Source organism: Theropithecus gelada, chromosome 20 (genome assembly GCF_003255815.1).
Source record: "Theropithecus gelada isolate Dixy chromosome 20, Tgel_1.0, whole genome shotgun sequence".
In the NCBI taxonomy this organism is placed as follows: domain Eukaryota; kingdom Metazoa; phylum Chordata; class Mammalia; order Primates; family Cercopithecidae; genus Theropithecus; species Theropithecus gelada.
The window spans coordinates 33,887,048-33,914,357 of record NC_037688.1 but is presented as its reverse complement, the minus strand read 5'-3'; the positions used below and the strand labels follow the sequence as shown (position 1 = coordinate 33,914,357).

The following is a 27,310-nucleotide window of genomic DNA, read 5'->3' as shown; positions in this document are numbered from 1 at the left end:
CTTAGAGAAGACAGCTACGTTGCCAATAGAATATTACACATAAAAAGAGTATGTTGTCATAGAATTTAGAGATTCTCAAATTCAATCCTCTACCAAGAGGGAAAGAAAGAGAGGTAATGTCGTTTCCTCAAAGCCATTCACACTTTAGTATTATAATCTAGTTTTCCTGATTTCAGAACTATACATTACTCAGGATTAGCTACTTGGCGTACTCCCACGGATGATACCATCAGACTGATTTAGAGCTGAATACTGTGGGCCACAGAGCAGACAAGGACGATAAAGGGTAAGACGGAAAAAGCACCAAGACGCTGGCAGGGAGATCAGAGAAGCTGGAGCATTTTCTAAGGAAGGGGCCAAGGAGGGAGGGCAATGTCTAAAGCCAGAAGGGAACTGGCCGGGCAGGTGGACAGTCATCTATGGTGATAAATCAAAAGAATTGACACAAAAGAAGCGATTCTATATTAATCTCAGAAGTGGCAGCAAACTCTCCACTGCTTTAACAAATAGACGATATCAGCATGTTTAGAAATAAATGCGTAAACCTTCACTTAATTTCACTTTCTCAAGGCTGGTATACAAAATATAATTTATTAGCACAAGTGATACATCACTGATCATAAAATTAATCTGGAACTGTATTTTCCAACCTTTATCAAAATGTTAATGTTTCAGTAAGTTTTTTTTAAACTTCACAAACTATATCCAGACTAACTTAAAAAAAAAAGGTAAAAATATTTTAAATAAAACCATCATATCGCCCTAATTCACAGACTTTGACTAAGGATATATCAGAATGTTTTAGCTTTACTTCAATCTAGTAACAAACATTAAGAAAACTCATTGTTTGACTCCATTTTGCTTTATAATTAATCAGGAACACTGCCAGACATAGTGGCTCAGGCCTGTAACCCCAGCACTTTGGGAGGCTGAGGCAGGCAGATCACTTCAGGTCAGGAGTTCAAAACCAGCCTTGCCAACATGGAGAAACCCCGTCTCTACTAATAATACAAAAAGAAATTAGCTGGGTCTAGTGGTGCATGCCTATACACCCAGCTACTCAGGAGACTGAGGCACAAGACTCGCTTGAACCCATAAGGCAGAGGTTGCAGTGAGCTGACATTCTGCCACTGCACTCTAGCCTGGGTGACAAAGTGAGACTGTGTCTTTAAAAAAAAAAAAAAAAAGAAGAAGGATAAATTGGCTCTTCCCAGCATAGTTCTGTGGAGGTCAGAATTCCCCGAGATTACCTTTATATAATGAGTACATATAGTTTGCTAAAATGGGGTTAACTGGCAGGACACACTTTGAAACTGGTTAACGTTTGTACAGCACTGTGTTTTTGTAATTTATGTGGCCCCATCATGGTGCCACCATCATTTTCAGAAAGACAGTACCATCTCACTGTTATCCCTGCTCTTGCCATAGGAATTTAAAGTCTGGTGGCGAAATACCCCGGCAATCCTTAAGGGAGTAAAATGTAGTAGTGATTAAGACCCAAGAATACTGAATTAATTCCAGATATATCTAACACCAAAGAAGTCGCTCCTCACCTAAAATTTTATGATCTGCAGGAAAGAATACAAAGGAGAAGGAGAGTGGAGGAGCTGAAGTCCAAGTGTGTCTGGGAAGCAAGTTCTATGACTGTTAGGGGTGACTCTTCAGAGTTTGAGTCAGATTAGCACCCCCATCACAATGTTAAGAGCTGTACCCCTGTGAATTTAAGACAGGGCCCAAACCCAGAAAAAATTAGGGCACAAGACAGAAATATCAGGCAGTGCTAATAAATCACACCACAGCCAGGATCAGCAGGAAGGCAGGGGCCCCTTGCAGTTCAAGTAATTTTTCAGTTGCCAAAGACATACTCTCAGCACATCAGATTCTGAATATCATGAGTTGGTCTAGAAGCAAATAAATTGCTCGCATGTTCTGTTCTCCGACAAACTCCACAAGTACAGGGCATCTCCAGTGCAACAAACTCAGTCAGTGAAGTTCACCTGCCCCAGCCTGGTCATGGGACCTCTTGGGCAAACGTCAGACTCACACCAATTGTGCCAGCCAGGTTCCCCTTTCTCTAGGCTTGAAATTTTTCAATCCTGTACAAAAGTTATGTCTTATTCTTTTTTCATACAGAAAGTATTGGTTATTAAATAAATACTATGATTTTTAAAATTTAATTATTATAAAGGTTTCATTCATTTATTTATTTATTTATTTATTTATTTATTTATTTATTTTTTGAGATGGAGTCTCGATCTGTTGCCCAGGCTGGAGTGCAGTGGTGTGATCTCCGCTCACTGCAACCTCCGCCTCCCAGGTTCACGCCATTCTCCTGCCTCAGCCTCCCAAGTAGCTGTGACTACAGGCACCTGCCACCATACCACGCTAATTTTTTTGTATTTTTAGTAGAGATGGGGTTTCACTGTGTTAGCCAGGACAGGTCTCAATCTCCTGACCTCATGATCTGCCCGCCTCGGCCTCCCAAAGTGCTGGGATTACAGGCGTGAGCCACCGCACCCGGCCTACAAAGGTTTTTTTTATATAATATGTTTAACACCGGGAAATATCTACCTCAAAAAAAGCACCTACTACTTTTTATCTTTAGGGATCTATCCTCGTAAGCACTGACATGCAACATGCATAGCTTGGAAGATTTATTGAAGCATAATAGTTGTTTGCAAAGCAGCACAACAATTTAGGGCAGTCAAAATTGCCAAACCACGCTATATGGAATGTTATAATTATTCTTAGTAGAGATCCATCCATGAATGGGGGTCATCTCTGTCAATTAACCAAGTAAGCTAATTCCGCTATAGATAAATGTTTGATTTTAATATCAAATTCTATAGGTATTGGGAAGACATTGCTTAACAAGCATTTAGAATAGAAGGGTGCAGTTGTGGTTTAAAAAAGAGAAAATGGAAAAAGAAAGACAAATATCCAATTTTTAACATCAGGAAATATTATGATAGACAAATATCCAATTTTTTAACATCAGAAAACATTCTTATCTTACAGAATAGGTGAGAGGAAACTCACAGTATTTGTCAACTTATGTAATCCATCTTTTATATACTTAAAGAGGTGTACATATAAATGTTTCTACTCACACATATAAATATATTATTTTTGCTTTGGACAATCATTTTATTTACTATTCTTTTTCCTGTACACAAATACATCAATTTGCAATCACTCATTTCCAAGGTTGTCCAAGTACATTAAAATAAAGACTTACATTTGGATTATAACACTACTAAAAGATATGGATTCTTCATATTCTGCATTCTAAATGTACTAAGGACACATTTAGACTATCAACTGGGACACTAGAACCTGCTTGAACTCCACATTGACAACACTAAGAGTCAATGTATATTTAACTCAAATTGCCCATTAAAATTTAAGCTATACTGAAACTCCAACAATGAAAATACTATACAGCTATCTTTCCTGGATAACCTTATCTCTATTCCTGGATTCCTGTTGGATGGTTGATTGGATTCAAGAGTCACATGCCTAATCTCTTTAGCAAAATTTGTCTAACCCATCCGTGATGCTCTCTTCAGAGGATTCGAAATTTCCCATCTTCTGCAATATGAATAGGCCAAGAATTTTCCAAACCATCAAGTCTGATTGCCTTTTTTGCTTATCAGTTTCTTTCTCAATGTATATCTTCCCTCACACATTTTTCTATAAGCTTAAGGAGAAACAAAGGCATAACTTTTCTATTTTGCTTAGAAAGCTCCTCAGGTGATTATCTAAATTCATTGTTTACAAGCTCTAATCTCTACCCAACACTAGAACACAATTCAACCAAATTTTCTACCACTCTATAACAAGGATTGCTTTCCCTCCTGCGTCCAATAACATGACCCTCTTTTCTTTCTGAACCCTTGCCAGATACACTTTAAACCTTTGTATTTACACCAACAGTCGTTTCAAGGCAATCTAAGTTTTTTTCTATCATGTGCCTCAAAATTCTTCCAACCTTTGCTCATTACTCAATTCCAAAGCCACTTTCCTATTTTAAGGTATTTATTCCAGTGACACTAAACGTCTAGTACCAAAATCTGTATTTGTTTTCAAGGGCTGCAGTAACAAAGTGCTACAAACAGGGCATCTTAAAAGAATGTAAGTTTATTCTCTCACAGTTCTGGAAACTAGAAGTCTCAAATCAAGATGTCTGCAGGCAGGGCCGTACTCCCTCTGTGGGCTTAGAGAAGAATCCCTCTTTGCCTCTTTCTAACTTCTGATGGTTGCTGGCGATCCTTTGCATTTCTTGGTTTGCAGCTGTATCACTTCAACCTCTGCTTCCATCTTCGCCTAGTCTACTCTGTCTTGTCCGTCTCTGTATCTCTCCAAATCTCACACTCCTTATAAGGACACCAGTCATTGGATTTAGCCCCCCACCCCTTAATCCAGTATGGCCTCATCTTAACTTGATGATATCTGGTAAGACCCTATGTCCAAATAAGGTCACCTTCATTGGTATTTGGGTTAGGATTTAAATCTTTTATGAGGACACAGTTCAACCCGTAACAGCACACATGTGGTGAAATTAAATTAGCACATATCAAATGGAAAGTATGTTTAATGGTAATCCTCCCCTCTCCTCCCCTCCCTCTCTCTCTTTTGAGACAGAGTCTCGCTCTGTCACCCTGGAGTGCAATAGCACAATCTTGGCTCACTGTAACGTCCACCGCCTGGGTTCAAGCAATTCTTGTGCCTCAACCTCTTGGGTAGCTAGGACCATGGGTGTATACCACCATGCCTGGCTAACTTTTTTGTATTTGTAGTAGAGATGGAGTTTTGTCATGTTGCCCAGGCTGATCTCAAACTCCTGAGCTCAAGTGATCCTTCTGCCTCAGACTTTCAAAGTGCTGGAATTACAGGTGTGAGCCACGGCACTCAGCAATGGTAGCCTTTTTTGATCTCCTTCCCTCATTACTAGGGCCCCACTCATTTTCACAGTATTATCCTTGACACTTCTTATCCCACAGATGGAAAATAAGTGAGTAACTTTCTCATTTTTTTGGTCTATTCTTTGGCTCTAAGTTTTCATAATTCTGTAGGAAAGAGGTCATTCTGTGTATCTAAGATACTAGGACCTTTATTCGCTGATTTAGTTTATTTACATATGACTGTAGACTTGGCTGAACGCTTTTTCCTAGCCTGAATGAAATACTATGATAAATGTTTCAATACTAGAAATAAAATATAGCCTTTAATAAATCACTGAAAATCTGATGTTCCTTTGTGAAAACTTCATGTAATTAATAGGGGAAAAAAAGAAAAACTAAATAAAAAAGAAAAATGTAATCAAGTAGGTTGACAACCAGCAAAAGATAATTAAAATGATCCTGTTTTGTGTCTCGGTTTCATTAACATGTAAATGAGATTCATGAAGTTTGATATTGTGTTTTACCAAGAGCCATAGAAATGAATTAAGAACGAAAATGAGTCCCACTGATGGAGACTCCTGATGAGTATATAAATTAATGAAAAATATGATTTGATCTAATTAATAACATACATTTTTGTGATGTATTGAACCTCAACAAAGGTAATCAAGATAAACAGGTAAATTAAAACGTTGTGTTCCTTTCACTGGCCCACATTCTGTAAAGCTTTTATGACTCAGATGAAGTGGTGGTAAATGTCAAACTCTGCTTTTCTTTATAAAGAAGCCCAGGATGGAGACCCTATTCCAGGATTAGCATTGCAATAACAGCATTCCTGCTGGTGGGTCCATAGGTACAAGGTCTGGAATGGCCATCAGAGAGGCTAGGAAAGTCCACAGATTGGTCAGGGACTCCGAATTGCCAAGAGGAAGAGACAGTCCTGTGTGACCAATAACTCTCACTGCAAGTCACTCAAAAGGAACAGGCTAGCATTATCCACTCAAATACATTCAAGCACCCCCCCAATTTCCCATTTGATAGAAGGATCTCAGTTCTCACTCTCCATTGACATCTTCACATTCAGAAGCACACAAAAGTGGGTATCTCCAATAATATGAAATGAAATCTTTAAACTTAAGCTTAAAATCATGTTAAAGTGTTATATCTAGATTGTAATGAGAACTATGTGTGATATATATCATGTATGCCAGATGACAAAATACACACACACACACACACACACACATTTACCTATTTGTCATGTCCAATGTTCAATGTGCTCAAGCATTAAGCACATATTAAGGATAACATCAAAGAGTAAAATTAGAAGTGACTGACTGATGTTGGCATGAGAGAAAGAGGATAATAAATGGGAGAAACACGGTTTTAATAATGCATGATGTTGTTGTCCGTTTTTTATGATTGTTAAAATGTTTTCTGTATTAGCATTGCCAAGCGTGATCACAGTGATCCTCTAAGTACACAGTGTTTTTGAAATTCTGTCTTATTTCTACAGCAAGGTGCCATTTAATTATCTCTAGTTTCCTTTTAACATATTCAAGTGTCTTTGAGACAGGGTCTCACTCTGTCACCTAGGCGCTAGTTCAGTGGCACAATCATAGCTCACTGTAGTCTCCAACTGCTGGGTTCAGTGATCCTCCTGCTTCAGCCATAGCTGGGACTACAGGCATACACCACAGGTGAATTTATTTTTTTATTATTTTGTAGAGACAAGGTCTGGCTGTGTTGCCCAGGCTGGTCTCGAACTCCTGACCTCAAGTGATCTTCCCACCTCAGCCTCCTAAAGTGTTGGCGTTATACGCATGAACCGCCACACCTGGCTGAGTACTCCTAAAGGACCACGAAAATCTTATGTTCCTATTCTTCAACTGATAAGAAAATCAACCGCACTGAGAATCCAAAACACTGGGGGATCGTTATTTTTAAATAATTAGCATTTTCGAAAATTACTTAACTTGAAACTGAAGGCCAATTAAGTTTTCATCCCTAATGTGCCCATAAGGATTGCATATTATTGTAGAAAATATTTTGTAAGATATATAAAAAGCTCGTCAGATTGAAGGAACTCAGCTCTCTGTAATATATGATGTGTCTCTTTCACATTCCATAACAGAAGCTAGATGTCATATACATCTCATGAGTTTTAACCATTTGCTTATTCAGAAATTTACTTTTACAATATATCATTCATAATGATTTTATGCAAAGATAATGAAACACTAGTGAGATGGGCCAGTCAGAGGAGAAAAGCAGACTCACCATCTCTTCTATTCAGCCTTGCGAATCCAGGACCATGACTGCTGGAGAGCTCGGAAGAACTGCTGAAGGATGCCTGAGGCAAGGCAGACACAAGAGGATCATCACAGTCATCTGCCAGGAGGAACAACGCCACATTGGGGTTAGATAGTGCTGATGGCTTTTGTGGAATCAACAGACAAAACAACAAACAAGTAAAACAACAACATCAAAAACTAAGATCTAAGATCTCTAAACATATGCCTACTACTTATAGGGGCTATTCTACTAGAAGTCTAGTAAGTTCAGTGAGAAAAGAAAAAGAACCTGAAGACAGGAGACTATGAAAATATTTTTAAAATCATAAAATTATATAATAAAATAATATCTTAAGGTAGAAAGGGTTATACCTCATTATAAAAGATTCGCAAATTTAGCTGTATGAAAATTAAATACTTAAGGTTTCCAAAAGACACTGTAAAGAAATTAAAAAGAAAAATCACAAAATGGAGAAAGTACTTGAAAAACCTATAACCTAGTATACAATTAGTATTCCAAATAAAGGAAAATAAAATACAAAATAAAGTAAAACAAAAACCACCTTTAAATCATGACACACATTAACAAAAATAACACAAGGCACGATCAGACTTCACAGCACAGCCTGGTGTGGTGGCTCACACCTGTAGTCCCAGCACTTTGGGAGGCTGAGGCAGGCAGATTACTTGAGGTCAGGAGTTCAAGACAAGCCTGGCCCACATGGTGAAACCCCATCTCTACTAGAAATAAAAAATTAGCAGGGTGTAGTGGCACATGCCTGTAATCTCAGCTGCTAGGGAGGCTGAGGCAGGAGAATCGCTTCAACCCGAGAAGCGGAGGTTGCAGTGAGCCAAGATCACACCACTGCACTCCAGCCTGGGTGACACAGTAAGACTCTGTCTCAAAAAACAGACTTCACAGCACAGATCCTATATAAATTCATCCTCAAACTTCTCAGCAAAAAGAGATGTAAACTGGGACTATGAAAGGATACTAATTTACGAACATTAGACTGGCAAAATGTAGGCCAAGAGAAGCTCTGACACATTGCTCGTGGGAGTATAAACTTGAGCAACCACTTTAATAAAAACCACTTTTCATTAGTTGTATATCTGAACTTTCCCACACCCTGTGTTCCACCAGTTCCTTTAATATACGTAGCTCCTCCTATGATGAACCCTCGGTCTCAAGGAATTTTTGTCTTTTTACCCAAAGGTGATATACAAATACCAGTAATTTTGTGTCCCTGAAAATAAAAAAGTACTCAGAGGAGCTTGCATTTGTGCACCAGGAGACATGTATGATTTCTAGCAACGTTGCTCATAATAGCAAAAAAAAAAAAAAAAAATTGACAAAAAGATATCCAATGGCCAAAGAACAAATAAAACAGAGTGCTTTTCACAATAGAATAATATACACCAGTAAAAGAAACACCACCACGAAATAGAATAGTTGAATCTTAGAAGTGACATTTTTGAGAAAAACTAGTTATAAAATAATATATAATATGTTGATAGTTTTGAAAATCTTAAAAAGCAAAGCTAAGTAATACTGTATGTTGTTTAGAGACATATATGAGTTTAAAAAACTACTTTTACAAAAAGAAATGAAAGTTACAAAACTCAGGATCTGGGCTACCTTGAGAGAAAAGCGGAATCAACATACATGTATACAGTTTTAATGTGATGGAATGCTCTCATTTGGGGGTAGGTGGTGTCAGAGGTGTTAGAACCAGAGTGACTCCATCTTGAGTGAGGGCCAGGGAAATGAGGCTGAGACTTGCTGGGCTGCATTTCCAGAAAGTTAGGGATTCCTAGCCTCTAGACGCTTAGAGTTAAGGGAACAGATTGATAATGTTTACTAAACAGACCCAGACTTAGGCGTGTCCTGATATCCCAGTATCTTGAGAACAAAAGCATTCCTAATTTTGCTTTAAAGATATTAGTTGATCCTTGCAAAATATAGTAATTAAGAAAATTAATCCTTTATCACGAACCCTTGTAGCAGAGCTCATCTCCCTACGATCTTTTCTAATCCTATATAAATACACACACACACACACACACACAAGTATTTGTACCAAGCGTGGACGCATTATTCCTCTTACTTTCAGGAATGCCCTACTCTTGTCTATGGAGTTGCTGAACTTTCACCACTTTACTTTCTTAATAAACCTGCTTTTGCTTTGCATTGCTGACTCATCCTGAATTCTTTCTTGTGCAAGATCCAAGAACCCTTTCTTGGGGTCTGGATTGGGACCCCTTTGTGGTAATAGTGGCATAGTCATAGGCTTCTAATTATATTTCATATAAAATATATAACATACACACGCACATACATTTACATATGTATCAATATGTATATATACATATTAATGTGCATACATATTTATCATCTATCTACCCTTTTATGTGTATCACATATATTGCTTCTAATATTAAAAGATAAAGCACAAAGAACGAGGGAAAGCATAAGAATAATCTCATGTGTATCATGAAATCCGTACATGTTTAATTTATTCAGCCAATTCCTCATTCGATGTCATCTTTAAAGCATTTGCCTTTTATATTACACTCTTAAGTTGTTCCCATTTTTGCTCTAATCAGAAAAATATTCTCTCCCATTTAGTTTTTAACATATACATTCTGTAATTGAAAATTATACAGGGTTACTGTCCCAAATGTTTTAATTAATGGTGATTTAATGTAAATAAAATAAATCTAAAATTATCTAGATTCACCTGAAATTTTATTAAGTTTATTATACCTGAACCTAATTTGTTCTTGAATGCCTTTCCCAAGAACTTACCTGAGGTAGCATTTTACTTTTCAAGATTGTCTCAATTTCATTCAAAGTCTACTTTTTCTTACTCTTACCTTAAATTCTTTCACCATTACAACAGACAGCTCCTGCATGTCTATTGACTACCTTAAGTACTAACGCCCGCCAATCCAGTTGTAATTCAAGAATAAAGAGTGTAGAATATACCACCATGGAGGGGTGAAGGAAATTCTGATTATTGCCAATTACAGGCAACAACAAAAATGTTTTAGTATGCTGTGGAAACTATGGCATGTATGTTTACGCACACAAGTGAGTGCATTCCATATATGGAAGGAGGGCTCATATATGGGTGTGTGTTTACTAGAACTAGGAATTTTTAAAATCATTTTCAGCTTGTGGGTATAAATGTGAAAAGGGTGTTTAATTACAATTCACAATCAATTATGTAGATTCAGGTTGATGTTTTGGATGTAATGCCTCTCCGGTGCAATCACTCTAGGGAACGTATATTTATTGTTCATTTGTTTTTGCCAACTATAAATTAAGAATCAATATTGTTCTACCTCTAGCTTTAAAAGAGCAGAATTAAAACAAAAGAAGGGGTACTTCTTCCATTTGTGGGGAGAAAGACATGTAATATGGAAAACGGAAGGGCACACAGGGGGCTTGTGATATTTGGTCAAGTTTTGGTTGCTGACCTTGGTGGTTACATGGCCTTATTATTCTTTACCGTGAGCATATACCTGCCCCTACAATCTGTTGTATGTTTATTTAACGATGATATATTGTAGTTATTCTTACAGAACTAATAATAACTAAGACACATTAAGAGAGCACTCTGTGCTAGGAAGTTATAATCTTGCCACACACAGTAACTAATCTTTCCCCCTCTTTGTTGATATATTAATGTTATTCTCTTACAGATGAGATCATTGAACACAGTTCTATTAATTTGCTCTTCTCATTGTGGTAGAACCATATGGGTAACACGAGTCGGGGGCCAGAATCCACCATGTAAGAATACCATGACTATAATTATTATTTCTTTAGGTTTGAAGCGTAGGAATTCCATCAGACACCATAATAGCATGAATAGATTCTCTCTCAAGGAGTGTGTACTCCAGTTCCAGGTTTGCCAGGCTATTTATTCCCATTTGATCTTCAATAGTCTTGGCAAGAGAGGAAGGGAACCTCAAAGAGTAATAATCAGTCTGGAGTGAACATGATATTTTTCTCTACATAATAAATTGGAATTCTAGATTAAGCGTAAGTCTCCTGAGTTTAATTCCAGAAAACCAGCTTTCTCTGACTGCACCAACAAAACACAGGATCTAGACTAGAAAAGCTAAGGACCACATTCAAATTCCAGAGGTTCTTAACCAGAGATAATTTTGCCCTCCTGCTCCCCACTTCCAGTAAACATTAGCAATATCTGAAGACACCTTCGTCATCACAACTAAGAGAGGATACTTCTGGCATCTACTGGGTTGAGTCCAGGGTTGCTGTTAAACATTAGACAAAGCACAGGGTAGCCTTCTACCACAAAGAATGGCCTGGTCCCAAATGTCAGTAAGTGCCAAGGTTGAGAAACACTATTCTACAATCTGGTAACACAACTCAGCAAACTAGTCTTCTCCTGGAGTAATCTCTCAGCTAGAACTTCCAATGATTATTAGCTCTAATTTTCAGCTAATTTTCAGATGCAAATAAAGATTATTCAGTGCACGTGGGTATACAGGCATTTAAGCAGGGGCTTTTCAAACCGGAAATAACATTTTAACTATTTCAGCCTAAAACATAATTGCATTTTTAAAAAATTAAGTGCTATATCAGATTGGCTTATCATCCTGGTCCCTTTACTGCTGAGCCACGGCAAGATTCTTGGTAAAAAGGGGTACAGGATGGAAGTCTCCATTCACTAGTGAAATTTAGTAATAGAGTAACCAAACATTTCATGGAAGGTTGTACAATTGAAAATGCAGCTGGGTACTTTGAGTTCATCATTGTTTTCTTCAGTTAGAGAAGAAATGAACATCACTCTCATTAGTCCATGCTTATCCAAAACTGTATTACATTTTATTTGACTTTTCTCAGTCATATTAGAATTTCCACATTAACCTTGATAACAGTTGCAAACAGTGAAACTATAGCTTTAGTCTTTTCTTTAAAAAATTTATATACACTAGTTACATCTACAATATGTTTTAATAAATTCTGTTAGAATATCTACATTAGAAAAAAGTATGCTGAGTCATTTTCATACACATACACCATACACACACAAGTCTACGGCTATCTGTTCAACATCTCAGAAAAGTCACTATTTACTCTACATGACAGAAAAACTTAACATTGTCATTACAACATCAATGGTAAATTAGATCTCTGGCAGATTGTATATACACAAAAACTCAATAGCCTCCTTCAATATAGCTTGCATCTTTACTGATGCAAGGTATACTGAAAATATTTTAATATAGCTCGATTAATGAAAATTTTATTTTACAAAGGGCTTTAATGCATAATTCTCATAAGCAAATAAAAGCTGTTCAGTTTTTGATAAAAGTAATTCCATTTTCTTAACCTGTGTGTAATACTACCTGTACTAAGATAATAGGTATATATTATTAGGTGCTACGTTCTCAGGGCTTTACATGCATTAACTCATTTGATCCTGACAAACACCCAATATATTTCATATTATTAACTCTAAGGACACTTGAGGAAAAAAGAGCACAAGAATTAAATAATTATTAAATAATTAAATTAGGTAAATTAAACAATTTACCTAAGGACCCATGACTAATAGGTGGTAGAAAGTGTATTTAAACTCAGGCAACATGGTGCCGGATCTTCTATTCTGAGCCAGTACTTTGTCGAAACAAGTACTGGTGACCTAAAATACACTTGTCAAAAAAAAAAAAAAAAGAAAAAAATATATTTATATGGCTGATTTTCAGTAGTAGTCAGCTTAGTTGCCACTGAGTAGTCATCTTCTCGGTTATTTGCAAGACATGCCAAAATTAGTTGCATGCCTGCTAATGAATCATATGTCCCATAAAAATATGCATTGAAGAATAGACTAGAAAAGATAGACTAGGTAGCAAACATAGTTTAAATCATCAAAAATCCTCACCCACCAGAGGTAGGGGTGAGACCTTTTATCAGAAAGCTTTGGAAAGATCGCAGTCTCGTTCCTATCAGAAAACAGTTTATTTGGACCTACCCCAAATAAGTCCATTGACAGAGTCAGGATTAAGGAATGGCCTTCCCTTCAAAAAATCTATTTTCTTGAACAAAATATTTTATTCCAATCTATATTAACATTTCCATCCAGTTAAAATTGGAAATCATCAACATATTTAAGAAAGTTTGGAATTACATTTGCATATATCAAAAATTATTATTTATAAGTCAAGATTTCCAGAAATTTTGGCAATGATATTGTTCCCTAACCGTAAACCCAGTCTGGGCTACTGCTACAAATTTCAGGTTCGTTTCAGGATTCCAGGTGGAGTCTTGTCTCCTCGCCCTGGCATGACGCACAACCCAGTACCTGATGTACCTCTGTTTCCTGCCCAGGGAGAGACTGAATGCACAAATGGGAAATGGCCAGTCTACATGCAAAAAACAGAACCTGTAGCAACCAGCCCAGGAAACCAACCTACTATCTACAGGGACGAAGCCAGACTTCTGTCTGAAGCAACCAGTCCAAGAAGCCAAATAATAACTCCTGTAGCAATTGGCCCCTGTATGAGTCCGTTTTCACGCTGCTGATAAACACATACCTGAGACAGGGAAGGAAAAGAGGTTTGACTGAACTGACAGTTCCCCGTGGCCGGGGACGCCTCAGAATCACGGCGGCAGCAAAAGAACATACGGAAGAAGTAAAAGTGGAAACCCCTGATAAACCCATCAGCTCTCAAGAGACTTGCTGACTATCAGGAGAAAAGCACGGGAAAGACCAGCCCCCCCCCCCCCCCCCCCCCCGTGATTCAATTACCCCCACCTGGATCCCTCCCACAACGCGAGGGAATTCTGGGAAACACAATTCAAGCTGAGATTTGAATGGGGACACAGCCAAACCATATCAGCCCCAAATAGCCAGGACTTAATCATTTAAGCTTCCCTCATTTTTGCCCTTGTTTCCAATTTAGAACTGGCTGAATGTGTTTAGGAGATATTTAGAAACTTCTGCTAAGTACAGAGAAAGCCAAATGTATACCATTAACTGATCCCATAGGATGCCCCACTTCTGGCCAGTCTGCCTACAGCTTCCCCTAGCCAAGGCCTCCAACCAGGGCGTACCTGAGCCTGTCCCTTTACTCCACTGTAAAGCTTTCCTCTCCTCTGTCTGCTTTTGGGTCTCTGCCAAACTCAAATACTGGTGGCCAACCACCTTACTGCAGCAAACCCTAAATAAACAGCCTCTGCTTGATTTCCTCTGGGTGGGCATCATTTATCACCATACCATGGAGCTCTCCCCAGCTCTGCCATCTCATCCGACAGCTGCAGCTGTACAGTCTACCCTCAGCACCAAAAAAGAGCCACCAAAGTCCATTTTAAGCACCCAGAAGACACAAGTATGTTTAAAAAGCAGAATCAGCCACCTGGTATAAAGTATTATAGGCCAGGTGTGATCGCTCATGCTTTTAATCCCAGCACTTTCAAGGCCAAGTTGGGAAGATCCTTGAGGCCAAGAGTTCAAGATCAGCCTAAGCATGATGTCAAGACCCATCTCTAAAAAAAAAAAAAAAATAGCCTGGCATCCTAGCTACTCAGGTGGCTGAGGCAGGAGGATCTCTTAAGCCCAGGAGTTTGAGGCTGCCCTGAGCTATGATCACACCACTGCATGCCAGCCTGGACCATAGAGCAAGACCCCATCTCTAAAATAAAATTAAAAATAAAAATAAAATTATATGGATCAGCTCCAGGCTGCAGGGTTGTCGCATGTCTGCAGTGTGCCTCTTCAGTGATTCATCCTAATTGCCTGGCAGCATCACCTCGGGGAGATTTAAAATTTCCCTTGATTGTGTCCCACAACCAGAACCATGCTGGTTTGGAAACCACTGAAATACAGTTGCAGATTAATTTCTATCCAGTGGAGAGTGTTGTTCCTTTCAAAATGTCTTTACGCTTTCCATACTGTTTCATGGGACTGGGAAGGAACACAGCCCGAAGGACTGAAGGAACTTTTGTGGTGTCACACCACAGCCCTTTCTCCCTATGTAGTAGCCATGGTGTCTGACGGTGTATGGACGAAGCTACTGCACCATCACATTCTGATGAGAAAAAGAATAAGTTTAGGGAGAACTGACAATACACCTAGGATTGAATAAAATATAATTTTTCTAAGCATAGGTGACAATATATGAGCCAATCCTGGCATCTCTCATCCTCTCATCATTACCTAAAATGATATTTCAACTCAATTAAATGCCATGAGTGTAGACTACTATGCAATTCTTTAGCTTCTCTAAGTACTAATTTGACATTGACATGAAAATTAACATTTACTTGAGAATCCTGGTTTTAGATATTTGAAATAACACAAGCATGAGCTTCTAATTCTGTCAGTTGTTGGCTTAAATCAAAAAAAAAAAAAAAAAAAACATGTTGCTGCAATTTAAAACAAGTAACTATTTATCAGTACGTTTTCCCAGAGCTAAACTAAAGACAGGGATAATTTTCTAGTTATCAAGTAATTCATTTAGACAGGAGCCTATAAATTTCTATGCATTTTCTCCTATAGGAGCCATGAGTAGATTATATATATAATTGTTAATTCTCTGTGATGTTATTGAGCTAAGCTTTTCATTTGGAGGCAAACACTGGCTTACATGCTCCAAGTTATAGCCTGAGTTCGAATAGCTTTTCCAATTAATCTTCACAATTAATGGATTAATGGGAAGGCAGTTAACTTTTAATGACAGCACAGCCAGGGGCTGATTGATTTTGGAGGTTTAATAGCAACTATTTAAAGTCCAGATATTAGGACAAAGAGACCAATCAAAGGTGAAGGGGTAGAAGAAATAACAATTTTTTAGAAAGTAAAGAGAGCATCAGTGATCTAGAAATCTGCACACATTACAGACTTTTATTGACAGATAATTTGGCCTTAAGTGACACCATGTCACATAATTTGATATCAGGAATAGTGAAAAAAATATCTTCATGGGGTAAGCATTTCTGGAGTTTGGTGTGTATATATATATATGCATTTAAAATAGATAGGAGAATTAGAGGATCAAAAGTTATTTTAAAAAATATATCCAAAGATGCTGAAACATATTTGCACTTTTCCCACAATGATAATATCAATTTAGTCTCCATTTCATCACACACACCTCAGCTAGGTTTGCTGATTTACTAAGTGAACAAATTGTAGTAGTTGCATATTTGTATCGTTGCTTTGATGAATGCGGTCAAACAATATTTTCCATATGTTGTTATCCATTCTCAATACCTGCAAATTGTCTGTCATTATCCTCTGTTTTCCCACCTGGAAACATAATTTAAATTAATTACAATATTATACACATTGTTGGCCAAACATATTTGTTTCAGATGCTTTTTCTGTTTTTATGTTCACTTTTCATTTTGCTCATGCTTTTTGTATTATTCAACGAAGTATTTTTGTTATTGTTAGGCTATGGCTGTGTGTTTTACCATGTATTGTAATCAAACGTTTGTCTCTTTGTTAGTGATCTATTTAAGCATTACGAAAACATGGGCTCTGGATTCAGAGAGGCCAGTCCTCAAATTCTTGCTCTGGTACCTCCCGAGGTCTGATACGTACTGCTTCAACCTGATGTACCTCTACCTGTAAAGTGCAGATAAAAAATATCCCCTTCACAACAGAACTGCGAGAACTTCATGTTATACCATACATAACATTTTAAAAGTACAGAGTAGGTACTCAAAATAATCCATCCCCTTTCTTCTTTTACTTCCCAATACCATTAAGCAAAGAAAAGTGTGTTCTCATCAGAGATTTTTCATATGCCTGTCTTTAATGCACCACCTCAAAAATTAGTCAGTATGATAAACTGATTTAGAATTGTGGAAACAAAATCTTCGTATCAAGTACTGGCCACTGGAGGTATGCGAATCATCTTGACTCCTGCCTGTAACATCTCACGTTCAAATCCTCTGACTTGAGCACCACTTAGATTTTTCACTTTATGCTTTCAACATTTTGCTTTCTATAACCAGTACACCTAAATACTCACAGTTTCAGAGTGTAGGAGCCCATCATGTTTTACTGCATTCACTTAGGATTGTATTTGTTTTCGTAGAGATTGGGAAGTCAGAAAAGGGCATATTTGACCCTGGACGTTAAGGGCCCACTGTTGATACACAGTGGAAAACAATAAGAAAGACATCTTCAGAAAAAGATCAAAACCAACTAACTGCTTCTAAATGAAAGTCTATAACCTTATTAAGAAGGATGGGTTCCAGGAGGCAGAGTTTGCAGTGAGTCGAGAACATGCCACTGCACTCCAGCCTGGGAGACAGAGTGAGACTCCATCTCAAAAAAGAAGGATGGGTTCCGCCATTGTGGAAAGCAGTTTAGATATTTCTCAAAGAACTTAAAACGGAGCTACTATTTGATCCAGCAATCTCATTACTGAGTATATATGCAAAGGAGAATAGACCTTTATACCAAAAAGACACATACACTCATATGTTCATCACCATACTGTTCACAACAGCAAAGATGTGGAATCAATCGAGGTGCCCACCAATGGTGGACTAGATAAACAAACTGTGATACATATACACCATGGAATACTACACAGCCATGAAAAAGGATAAAATCATGTCTTTCACAGCAACATGGATAAATCTGGAAGCCATAACCTTAAGTAAATTAATGCAGGAAGAGAAAACCAATTATAATGTGTTCTCACTTATCAGTGGGAACTAAACATTGAGCACACATGGACATAAACATGGGAACAGTTGATACTGCAGACTACTTGAGTGGGAGAAAGGGAGGGGACCATGGGTTGAAAAACTACCTGTTGGGTGCTATGCTCACTACCTGGGTAGAATATACTCATGTAGCAAACCTACACATATACCCCCTGTATCTAAATAAAAGTTGAATTAAAGCAAAAAAAAAAAGAATGGTGGCTCTTGCCAGGCTGCCAGGCTCTGGACACCCTGTTCCTTCCCCCACTGCTAAGCCAAGTTAACCCACTTCCCTTGGTCAGGTCAGTCCCTGTTCTCAGTAATAGTGCTAAATTAAGGATGAGCAATTTATAGACTTAAATTCAAAAGCCTTAAGTAATTTATTTATTAAAAATGGGCAATGAAAATAAATTACTTAGCACTCAACTTAGAAAAAAACAATGAAATAAACATCAGGAAAGCAGGGGGAAGGAATTAGTTTAAAAAATGCCAGTTAATCAGTTAGAAAACACAATACCAACAAAATCAATGAATCTAAGATCTAGTTCTTCAAAACAAAAAAGACAACAAATTATAAACAAAAAAAACCCCACTACTTGTTCTTACGGAGAAAGTATAAGTATACAAAATGAGAATTAAACCAGGAAATTGTCATAGACATAGAGAAAATTGAAATAACTATGTGATCACTTTTCTCAAATACATGAAAATCAATTCACAAATTTAGAGGAAAGCAATTTAGCAATTTCTTATAAAACTAAATGTGCAATTTTCATATGACCCAGCAATTGCATTTAGGCATTTATTCCGGAAAAATAAAAACTTATATTCACACAAAAACCTGTACACAAATGTTCATAGCAGTCCATCCTCACTTCAACAGGTGAGTGATTAAACAAACTGCTACATACATATCACTAAATACTACTCAGCAATAAAAATGAACAGACTACTGATACACAATACAACTTGGATGAATCCCCAAGAAATGAGGTTGAGTAAAAAAGTCTATCTTAAAGGTTACAAACTGTATGATTTTAGGGATTAAGATATGGACATCCGCAGGGGACCACATTTCTGCTTACCACTGTTGCCAAACTGTAATTGCAGAACCAAACAAATAATTTTTTTTTCAGATTTTGTGCCTCAAAATATTGCCAACTGATGGGTCAAAAGCAGTTTTGAAGGTGGATGTTGTGACACACATATATTGCTTTAGTGATGAGATCTCATATTTTGAGTGAGCCATTTAACAATGGAGTCCACATATATAATTTTATTTTGAGGTAGATAAAACTGGATCCCTCCCAAAGTCACTTGGAGTATTATCCCAATCCTCCCTTCAATGCACAAAGCTGAGAAATGTTCTTCCCTCCTTTTTCAGCCCTTAGGGATGCTCCAGGCTCAGCCATAGTGCCCCCTTTCCTCTGACATCTGTTGAGAGCCCTCAACCCTCCCATCCTACCGGGAAATTCTTCCTTAACTTGAACAGGCTTCTATTATGGCACTTCTGTGGTGGTCTGGGTCTCTACTTGCTGAGATGAAAGTGACTGGAAGATCAATATCAGGTTACCTGTCACCTTGCACTGAAGCAAGAATATTGTGTAGCATAGTGATTACAAGTGTAGCTCTTGAAACCATCCTCTGTGGGTTCAAGTTCTGCCTCTGCCAAGTACTACATGATCTTAGGCATTTTATTTAAATTGCCTTTCCTATCTCTAAATGGGGATAATGATGGTACATACCAAACAAAACAGGGACTTCTGAGAATGAAATGAGTCAGCCGATAAAGAGTACTTGGTACCTGGTGTATAAAAAGTACAATGTAAGTGTTCATGATTGCTGCTTTAAGCGTTCATTATAAATTCCAAAGTTGAAACTGAATAAAAGTCAACTGAATAAAAGTTAACTAGATATCGCTTACAAAATCTTATAAGAATTACTCCTGGCCGGGCGCGGTGGCTCAAGCCTGTAATCCCAGCACTTTGGGAGGCCGAGACGGGCGGATCACGAGGTCAGGAGATCGAGACCATCCTGGCTAACCCGGTGAAACCCCGTCTCTACTAAAAATACAAAAAATTAGCCGGGCGTGGTGGCGGCGCCTGTAGTCCCAGCTACTCGGGAGGCTGAGGCAGGAGAATGGCGTGAACCCGGGAGGCGGAGCTTGCAGTGAGCCGAGATCGCGCCACTGCACTCCAGCCTGGGTGACAGAGCGAGACTCCGCCTCAAAAAAAAAAAAAAAAAAAAAAAGAATTACTCCTTAAGAAGGAGAAAGAGAGAGAACGGTATTCAACATTCCTAACCACATGGTTATCCTTCCCTCTACAAAAAAGGGGGACTTTACTGAATTACCTAAAAAGAAAGTAAAATTGCCCTTATGATGCATTGTTTGCTCATTATGAAATAATTTTTAATGTTCCAAAAGCCCATAGTTTTCTTCACATCTCTTGAGCTTCAGAGTTGTTTGTTTCATTTTCTCCAGAAAAGCAGAATTTTAAACTGCACATGATGCAGAAATCAAACAGCCACAATTTATTAAGAAAGAAAGGAATTCAGAGAACACGGGCATCTCTTTATTTGGACACCTTTGATGATATAGTTAGAAATTCACACTGTGCCAACTAAACCACATGTCCATGAAGGTACAGCAACAATGTCCTCCTAAGTATATGCTGCTTCCATTACTGATATTTTCAACCTGAAATTGCCATGGTTTCGACTCTGATTCCTGGAGGGAAAATTGAGTAAGCCTCAATTCAATTCTTATTCTAGTCATATTAGATGATATTTCAACATCACTGAACAAATGCTCCATTTTATTACTAAATTATTTTAAGAGTTGTTATTTGTATTTCAAAGTATCACACTTAAAGATGAAGGCTGAAATGTTTCCTAGTGATAAGGAATTTTGCTGCAGATAAATGCATTTTAATAGGAGAGTCCATAAAGCTAGTTTAATAAATAGCTGTTTCCCACTAAGGGAAAAAAAAATCAAGTCAACTAGAAACAATAAGCTTCTCTGAGCAATAACATGAGATTAGATGGAGAATATTTCCATTTCATTAGCTAAGATTATTGTGTTTGATTTCATAATCAAGCAAAGAACAAGCTTGGCTGGTCTCAGAGGTTCATTTCCACTGTTTTAGAAGCTTGGCTAAAAGCTGGCAGAGTAGGTGTGCATTAGCTCAATGCAGAAGAACGGATAGCTGTTCTCAGCTTTGGAATCTTTCCGTTTCCAACAAGACTCCACCCCCTACGAGAGACCCATCACTATTACAAGGACACTCAAATGTTCCCAGCTCCTGATCTCCCTAAACACATGCAGCATCGTGGCATAGAGCCCTCCCATCTAGAGAGAGAGCCAGGTGTATGAGCCCCTCAGTGGACAGAATTCTAAAATGGTCTCCAAGATTTCAGCCCCCTGTATAGGCCTAGTATAATCCCCTCCCAGTGAGTGCAGGCAGAATTTGTGAATATGATGGGATATCAGTCCTGTGCTTATGTTATGTAGTAAAACTAACCTTGCAGATGTAATTAATTGAGGTCCTTAATTTAGTTACCTAAAAGGGGTATTATCCTGAGTGGGCTGACCTAATCAGGGGAGACCTTCAAAAGGTCTAAAGGTCAGAGACACAAAAAGTCAAAGAGATAAGAAGCATGGGTGAAATTTATCTTATAGGCCTGGAAGGAGAAAAAATCACCGTGTTGTAGAAAGGGCCACCTGTCAGGAAACGGTGGACAGCCTCTAGGATCCAAGGATGGTCCTTGATTGACAGCAAGCCCATAAATGGAGGATCAGCTCCAAGGAAATTCTGCTAATTAACGTGAGCTTGGAGAGAGTCCCAAGCCTTAGATGAGATCATAGGATTGATCCTTCATATTTCTAGGTCCTTCAGCTCTTTTCAAATCTATTGTGAAGTGAGGGGTTAATTTTATCAGATCTCCTTACCCTGCTTGCTCTTTGTCACTTTTTGGTCTTGGTTTTATGTTTTTCCTTTTTCTATGAAGCTGAAGGCCATGGTAGCTGAAGGCCTCGCCACTGAAGCTGAAATTTTATCTTCTCTGGCTACTTTATACATGGATATCATTCCAGGTCACCATGGTAATTCCTAGGTCACCATGTCGCTTCAATTGTTTCTCAGAAACTTGGGCCAGCTGCTGTTCAGTTCAAACCAGTAGAGACCACTGGCCTTCCAACAGGGCCTGTACAAGTGCCCGAGAGGTGGCTTTTTGATGTCAGAGAGCCAAAACTCCACCCACAGAACATGCTAACGCCACCATTTTCTGTATATATGTCCTACGAAATGCCATGAACTCTAACTATTCCTGTGCACAAAAAACCTGTCACTTCATTTTTCCCCACTGCTAATCACCTTCCCCATGCCTTAGATCATGCCACTTCCTTAACCCACAAACATCCCTAAGCTTCATCTTCAGGGAGGCGGATTTGAGAGCTGTTCTCCCACCTCCTCACTTGGAGACCTTGCCAATAAATCTTCTCTCTTTTGCAAAACGTTTATCACAGTGATTGATTTACTGCATGCAAGCAGAACAGACCTTGACCAGGCCAGCAACAATTGTAACCCTCCCAAAGTCCTGATAACATTTCTTCATTACCAAACCAAGTACTGGTAACTCATGTACTTCCAGGTCTTTCAGTACACATGAGTTCACGTATTGTTTGCAAATACCACTATATTAATTGTTAATATTATCTTAGATATTATGTACTATGCCTTGAATTACATCATAAATTATTTTAAAATAGAAAACACCTGTTTCAATTCAATTCATTTGCATATCCCACCATGAACCACTTTTGGCCTCAAACACAATTTTTTAAAAAATGCTGTTTGAATTTTTGTTTTTGGATTTTAGAACTTAAAATCATTAGTTGAAAATAACCCTTGGAGCTATTAATATAATGATGGTATTACAAGTAGCCACCATTTGTCATTTTGTTTTTCAAGATAGCTGTTTAAAAATTGATCATCCCCATAGTAAAAGACAAAGATCAACAGTCTCATTCAAAAATGTTATTTTTGTGTGTGTTAATTTTGTATACACTACTCTTACCCACAATTTCCTGGAATTATGAGGACTATGGTATAGTTTTTCTTTGTTTTTATGTCTGTAAGTTATAATCTCCATGTTAGTTCCTGTAAAATACTGTTGAACTGACCAAGTATGTACTTGTTCATCACCTAGGGCACTCTTTTATAAAAGATACCCCTTCCTTGACATCCAGGTACTTCCCTGACATATGTTATACTGTCTAATGTACTGCAAATTGATTTCACGTTTATCAATGAAGACATGAATAAAATAAATTGATGCTTGCCAATGTGCCAATGTTTTAACTGGAGCCCTCTAGAGAAAAATGTTAATAATAGTTATGTGTATTGCATGTTATATCTCAGCCATGTTAAATCTTTACTACAACCTTGTGAGAAAGATATTATATTTATTTTCTATATGAGAAATTGAAGGTCAGAGAATTTTAATTTCTTGCTGATGACTTTGGGCTCATTTATTTGCCATTCAACATCTTTGCTTTTAATTTATTATTTTGTATTATACTTTAAGTTCTGGGATACATGTGCAAAACGTGCAGGTTTGTTACATAGGTATACACGTGCCATGGTGGTTTGCTGCACCTATCAACCCGTCATCTACATTAGGTATTTCTCCTAATGCTCTCCCTCCCCTAGCCCCCCACCCCCCGACAGGCCCCGATGTGTGATGTTCCCTTCCCTGTGTCCAACAGCACAGCTCTCCCATTTTATTGCTTGAACTAGTTATTTCACCAAGTATTTGAGGACATTGTCCTATGTGGACATGATGTGGGATAGGGAAGACACCTGCTTATAAGCAATAGTGGAACATATTCTCTTTAAAAGTGAGATTCCTTTAAAAGTACATCAGTGATATTCCAGATGTCACCTGCAAAAAGTTACCTTAACTTCTTGAAGATGATAAGAAGTTGTAATGAAGGAAGTTAGAGGTCCCTACCAGGTCCCAGAGAACATCAAGTCACAATCAGTAAAGAGGAACTGATTTACTACAAACCACACTTAAATCATTTCTGCCCTACCTGCCCTTACCCAACTCACTATTGGTATTAAACGTCCACCACCCACATATTGCTTTGCTCCACTCCATGGCTTAAAAAGAAAGAGACTGAGCGTCTCAGGAAATGTGCCCGTTGATAAGAATATGGTCTGGGAGAGGATCTGCAGTCCAGTTGGCCAGCACCCCTGCAGGCAATTGAGCCCTTGGAGAGCTCTATATGGCTGCAGCCACCCCACTACTTTAAGGGTGTGTTCACTCCACTTCTTGACTTTCTGCTTTAATTTCAGATTCTAATGAATTCTTCCACTTGGGTGGACCCTAGAACTGAGACTCTGGCTGCTTCTCAGCACAGCCCCCTTACCTCACCCACACACACACAATGAATGGGGTAATCCAAAGAATCTAATTGCCATTCGTAAAACCTAAAGTGTTAATTCTAAACTCACGTTCAATTCTACTTTCTCCCACCCAATCAACCCTTCATATGGCTGCTCCAGGAAAATTACATTTTGCTTATTGCATTTTAGTTAAACTTGACTATTACATTTTGATTAAACACACAGTTCTATTTGGGTTCACTGAGATTATCACCTTGGAATGGCCTCCAGATGAAGACCTACTGGCTAACCTCCTCGGGCTTAAGTGTCCTCCTTGTCTTTATGGCACCCTGTGTAAGACTCTTGCACAGTAATTAATAAAACATTAAAAACGTGTGCTCAGCTGTGTAGTTTGAAAGACTGTGGCAGTAGAACAAAAGGGATGGGGAAGATGTACGTACACTAAAGAGGCAGCTGCAGTAATCTGTGACTATGTGAAGAAACAGGTGAAGACAGCAGAAAAACAGAAGTGTCTCTTCGGGTTTCTGATTATGGGTGATCAGAAAAAAAAATACATTTGATATAAAGAGTAGATGAGGAAAAGGAGAAGCTGAGACTATTTCTGATTCTCATTTAGTATCTGGTTTATCAGGTCTTATTGTATGAATAATTAAAAAATAAAAGTTTTTAACAGACATTTTTTAATGTTGCAGATGCCAAACAAAATTAAAGAGAGCAAGTTATCTGAAGTTCTTGGATAAAGTATTCTGAAACAGCATGCTGAAGGATTTGCATATAACCAGTAGCCAAGTGAAAGATTGTTATCTATCTATCATAAACTTCTGGGCTTCTTTTTGTATAGTAAATGTTGATAAATTTAAAAGATAACAGATTATGTCATAGCCTGAGAACATATATTTCAATGAGCCCAGGGGAAATTTCAGCGACAGATTATAATCAAGTCAAGTCAAGTAAATCAAATAAAATTATCATCTTATTCCTCAGTACTAAGAATTTAATTTTTCACTGTAACACAACTCAGAGTATGCACATTTGAAAAAACAGCTCCTTTTAATTCTTTAGGGCTGCAACATAATAAATTAAATACATTATTAAGATTGAATAAAAATAAATATAAATAGTTATCTTTTATTTGAGTTCATTCAGCATCTCAAGTAATTTGTGATGTGGGGAATTTATAGTGGTAGGATCCAAATTCCCAGCCAATAGGATTTTGAATACATGTTTGTTGGTTTTAAGCAAAATTAAATTGAATAATAGTGTTTTATAAATGATGAAATCTAAATGCCCAAGAAGATTTAGCTAAACAGTGTCATCAATTAAAATAGTTTTCTAAAGACCAGTTGTTTGTTTCGTTGTACTTGCAATTCTGATGTTCAAAATGCTAAAACACTTTTTGAAAAAGAGATTTTCCTCTTATGTTTTAGAAATCTTTTGAGTTCACTTATAAATTACTAAAGGTTACTATTTTACAACTTTGTTGAGTGAAAACCTTCTGGGTTTTTCTTCATGGCTGGATATGTCCAGGGGCATATTTTAAAAATGTAACAGTTGCCAATGGAGAGCAACTGGAAGCCTCAAATGTTTCCTGCCATAGATTTTTAAATCTCATAAGATTTAATGCTACAGAACACACTGGAGAATTAAAGCTCTCTGGAGGGGCAATTATTTCAGCTCTTCTCAATGCTTGGGGTATCAAATATGGTCAATAATTCAATAGCATTCACCTTTGGCTGCTGAAACCCTAGATACAGCAAAAAAAAAAAAAAAAAAAAAAAAAATAAAAACAAACAAAAAACGGAATCAATTGATGTGGAATTTCCAAAAGTAGTACAATTTGTACCATCATGATTAGCTGTACCATTTCTCTTTCTTTTCTCTCTCTCTCTCTATCTCTATTTCTCTCTCTCTGCCTCTCTCTTTCATCCATTTTGAGATCAGCATCTATATATCTTATGCCTGTTTTCTAGAATATACTTCAATATGGCAGGCACTTGGTAAATGTTTGTTTAATTAAATTGAATATAACTCAAAGAACACATTGTAAAATTTTAAGCCTGCTTTTCCATTTTATCATTTTACCAAATTCTCTTTTTACACATCCAATGATAAATACATAAGCCCTAAATGTATCTTTCCCAAAGCATTGAAATAAATCAGCTATAGGAATTCAGTCTTCTGTCATAAGGCAGATGTATTTAATCTTTACTGTTTAAGCCAAATGGGTGGGGTGGAGGTAGGTATTTGAATGGAGGGCAGGAAAACATTATAGTGCTCTGTGTTGTGGAAGAATCACCCATGAAACCTTCAATTCAGGATAAATTCTTATTCTTGTCAAAAGCAAAAGATTTCATTAAAATGCAACAATACATAATGTTAGAAAATATTTTGTATCAGCCTTATTTCAGAAAGATTGTGCTCAATACATTACCATGGCATAGTCCTCAAATATTGCATTATACAAATCACACACAATCTCAAAAAAGTTTTTAAATATGATCCCTTGTAGAGAAGTTTAGGAAGAGAGTTTCAACAAATGAACACACTTAAAATTTCTTATTCAGTAGCCGGGCGTGGTGGCGCGTGTCTGTAATCCCAGCTAGTCTACTCAGGAGGTTGAGGCAGGAGAATCGCTGGAACCCGGGAGGCAGAGGCTGCAGTGAGCCAAGATTGCACAACTGCACTCCAGCCTGGGTGACAGAGCAAGACTCTGTCTCAAAAAATAAATAAATAAATAAATAAATAAATAAATAAATAAATAATTCAGAAGAAAAGCAGCTACATACAAAAAGCATAGTACATCTTTAGGAAGATATAAACACATTTATTATAAGACAATAAAAAGCAAAACCCACCAACTTCAATTGGCCACTCCTTGCTCTCACGTGTCGCTACTTTCCGACAGCCATGGACGTGCTGTCAGTCCTACACGCTCATGTGGAACAAGTTTGTTGTTGCCTGTTCTTTACTAGCATTGTCACTGTCTCCGTTTTTCTGTAG

The 27,310-nt window shown here is 37.7% G+C and overlaps 1 protein-coding gene across 1 annotated transcript in view; it reads right to left on the bottom strand.

Annotated features, from left to right (window-relative positions):
* The window catches only part of CNTNAP4 (contactin associated protein like 4), a 292,160-nt gene that overhangs the window by 246,367 nt on the left and 18,483 nt on the right, over positions 1-27,310 (bottom strand). Inside the window, exon 2 of the mRNA XM_025369727.1 lies at positions 7,185-7,295. Coding sequence (XP_025225512.1) covers positions 7,185-7,295 — 111 coding nt within the window. The remainder of the gene's footprint in view (positions 1-7,184; positions 7,296-27,310) is intronic.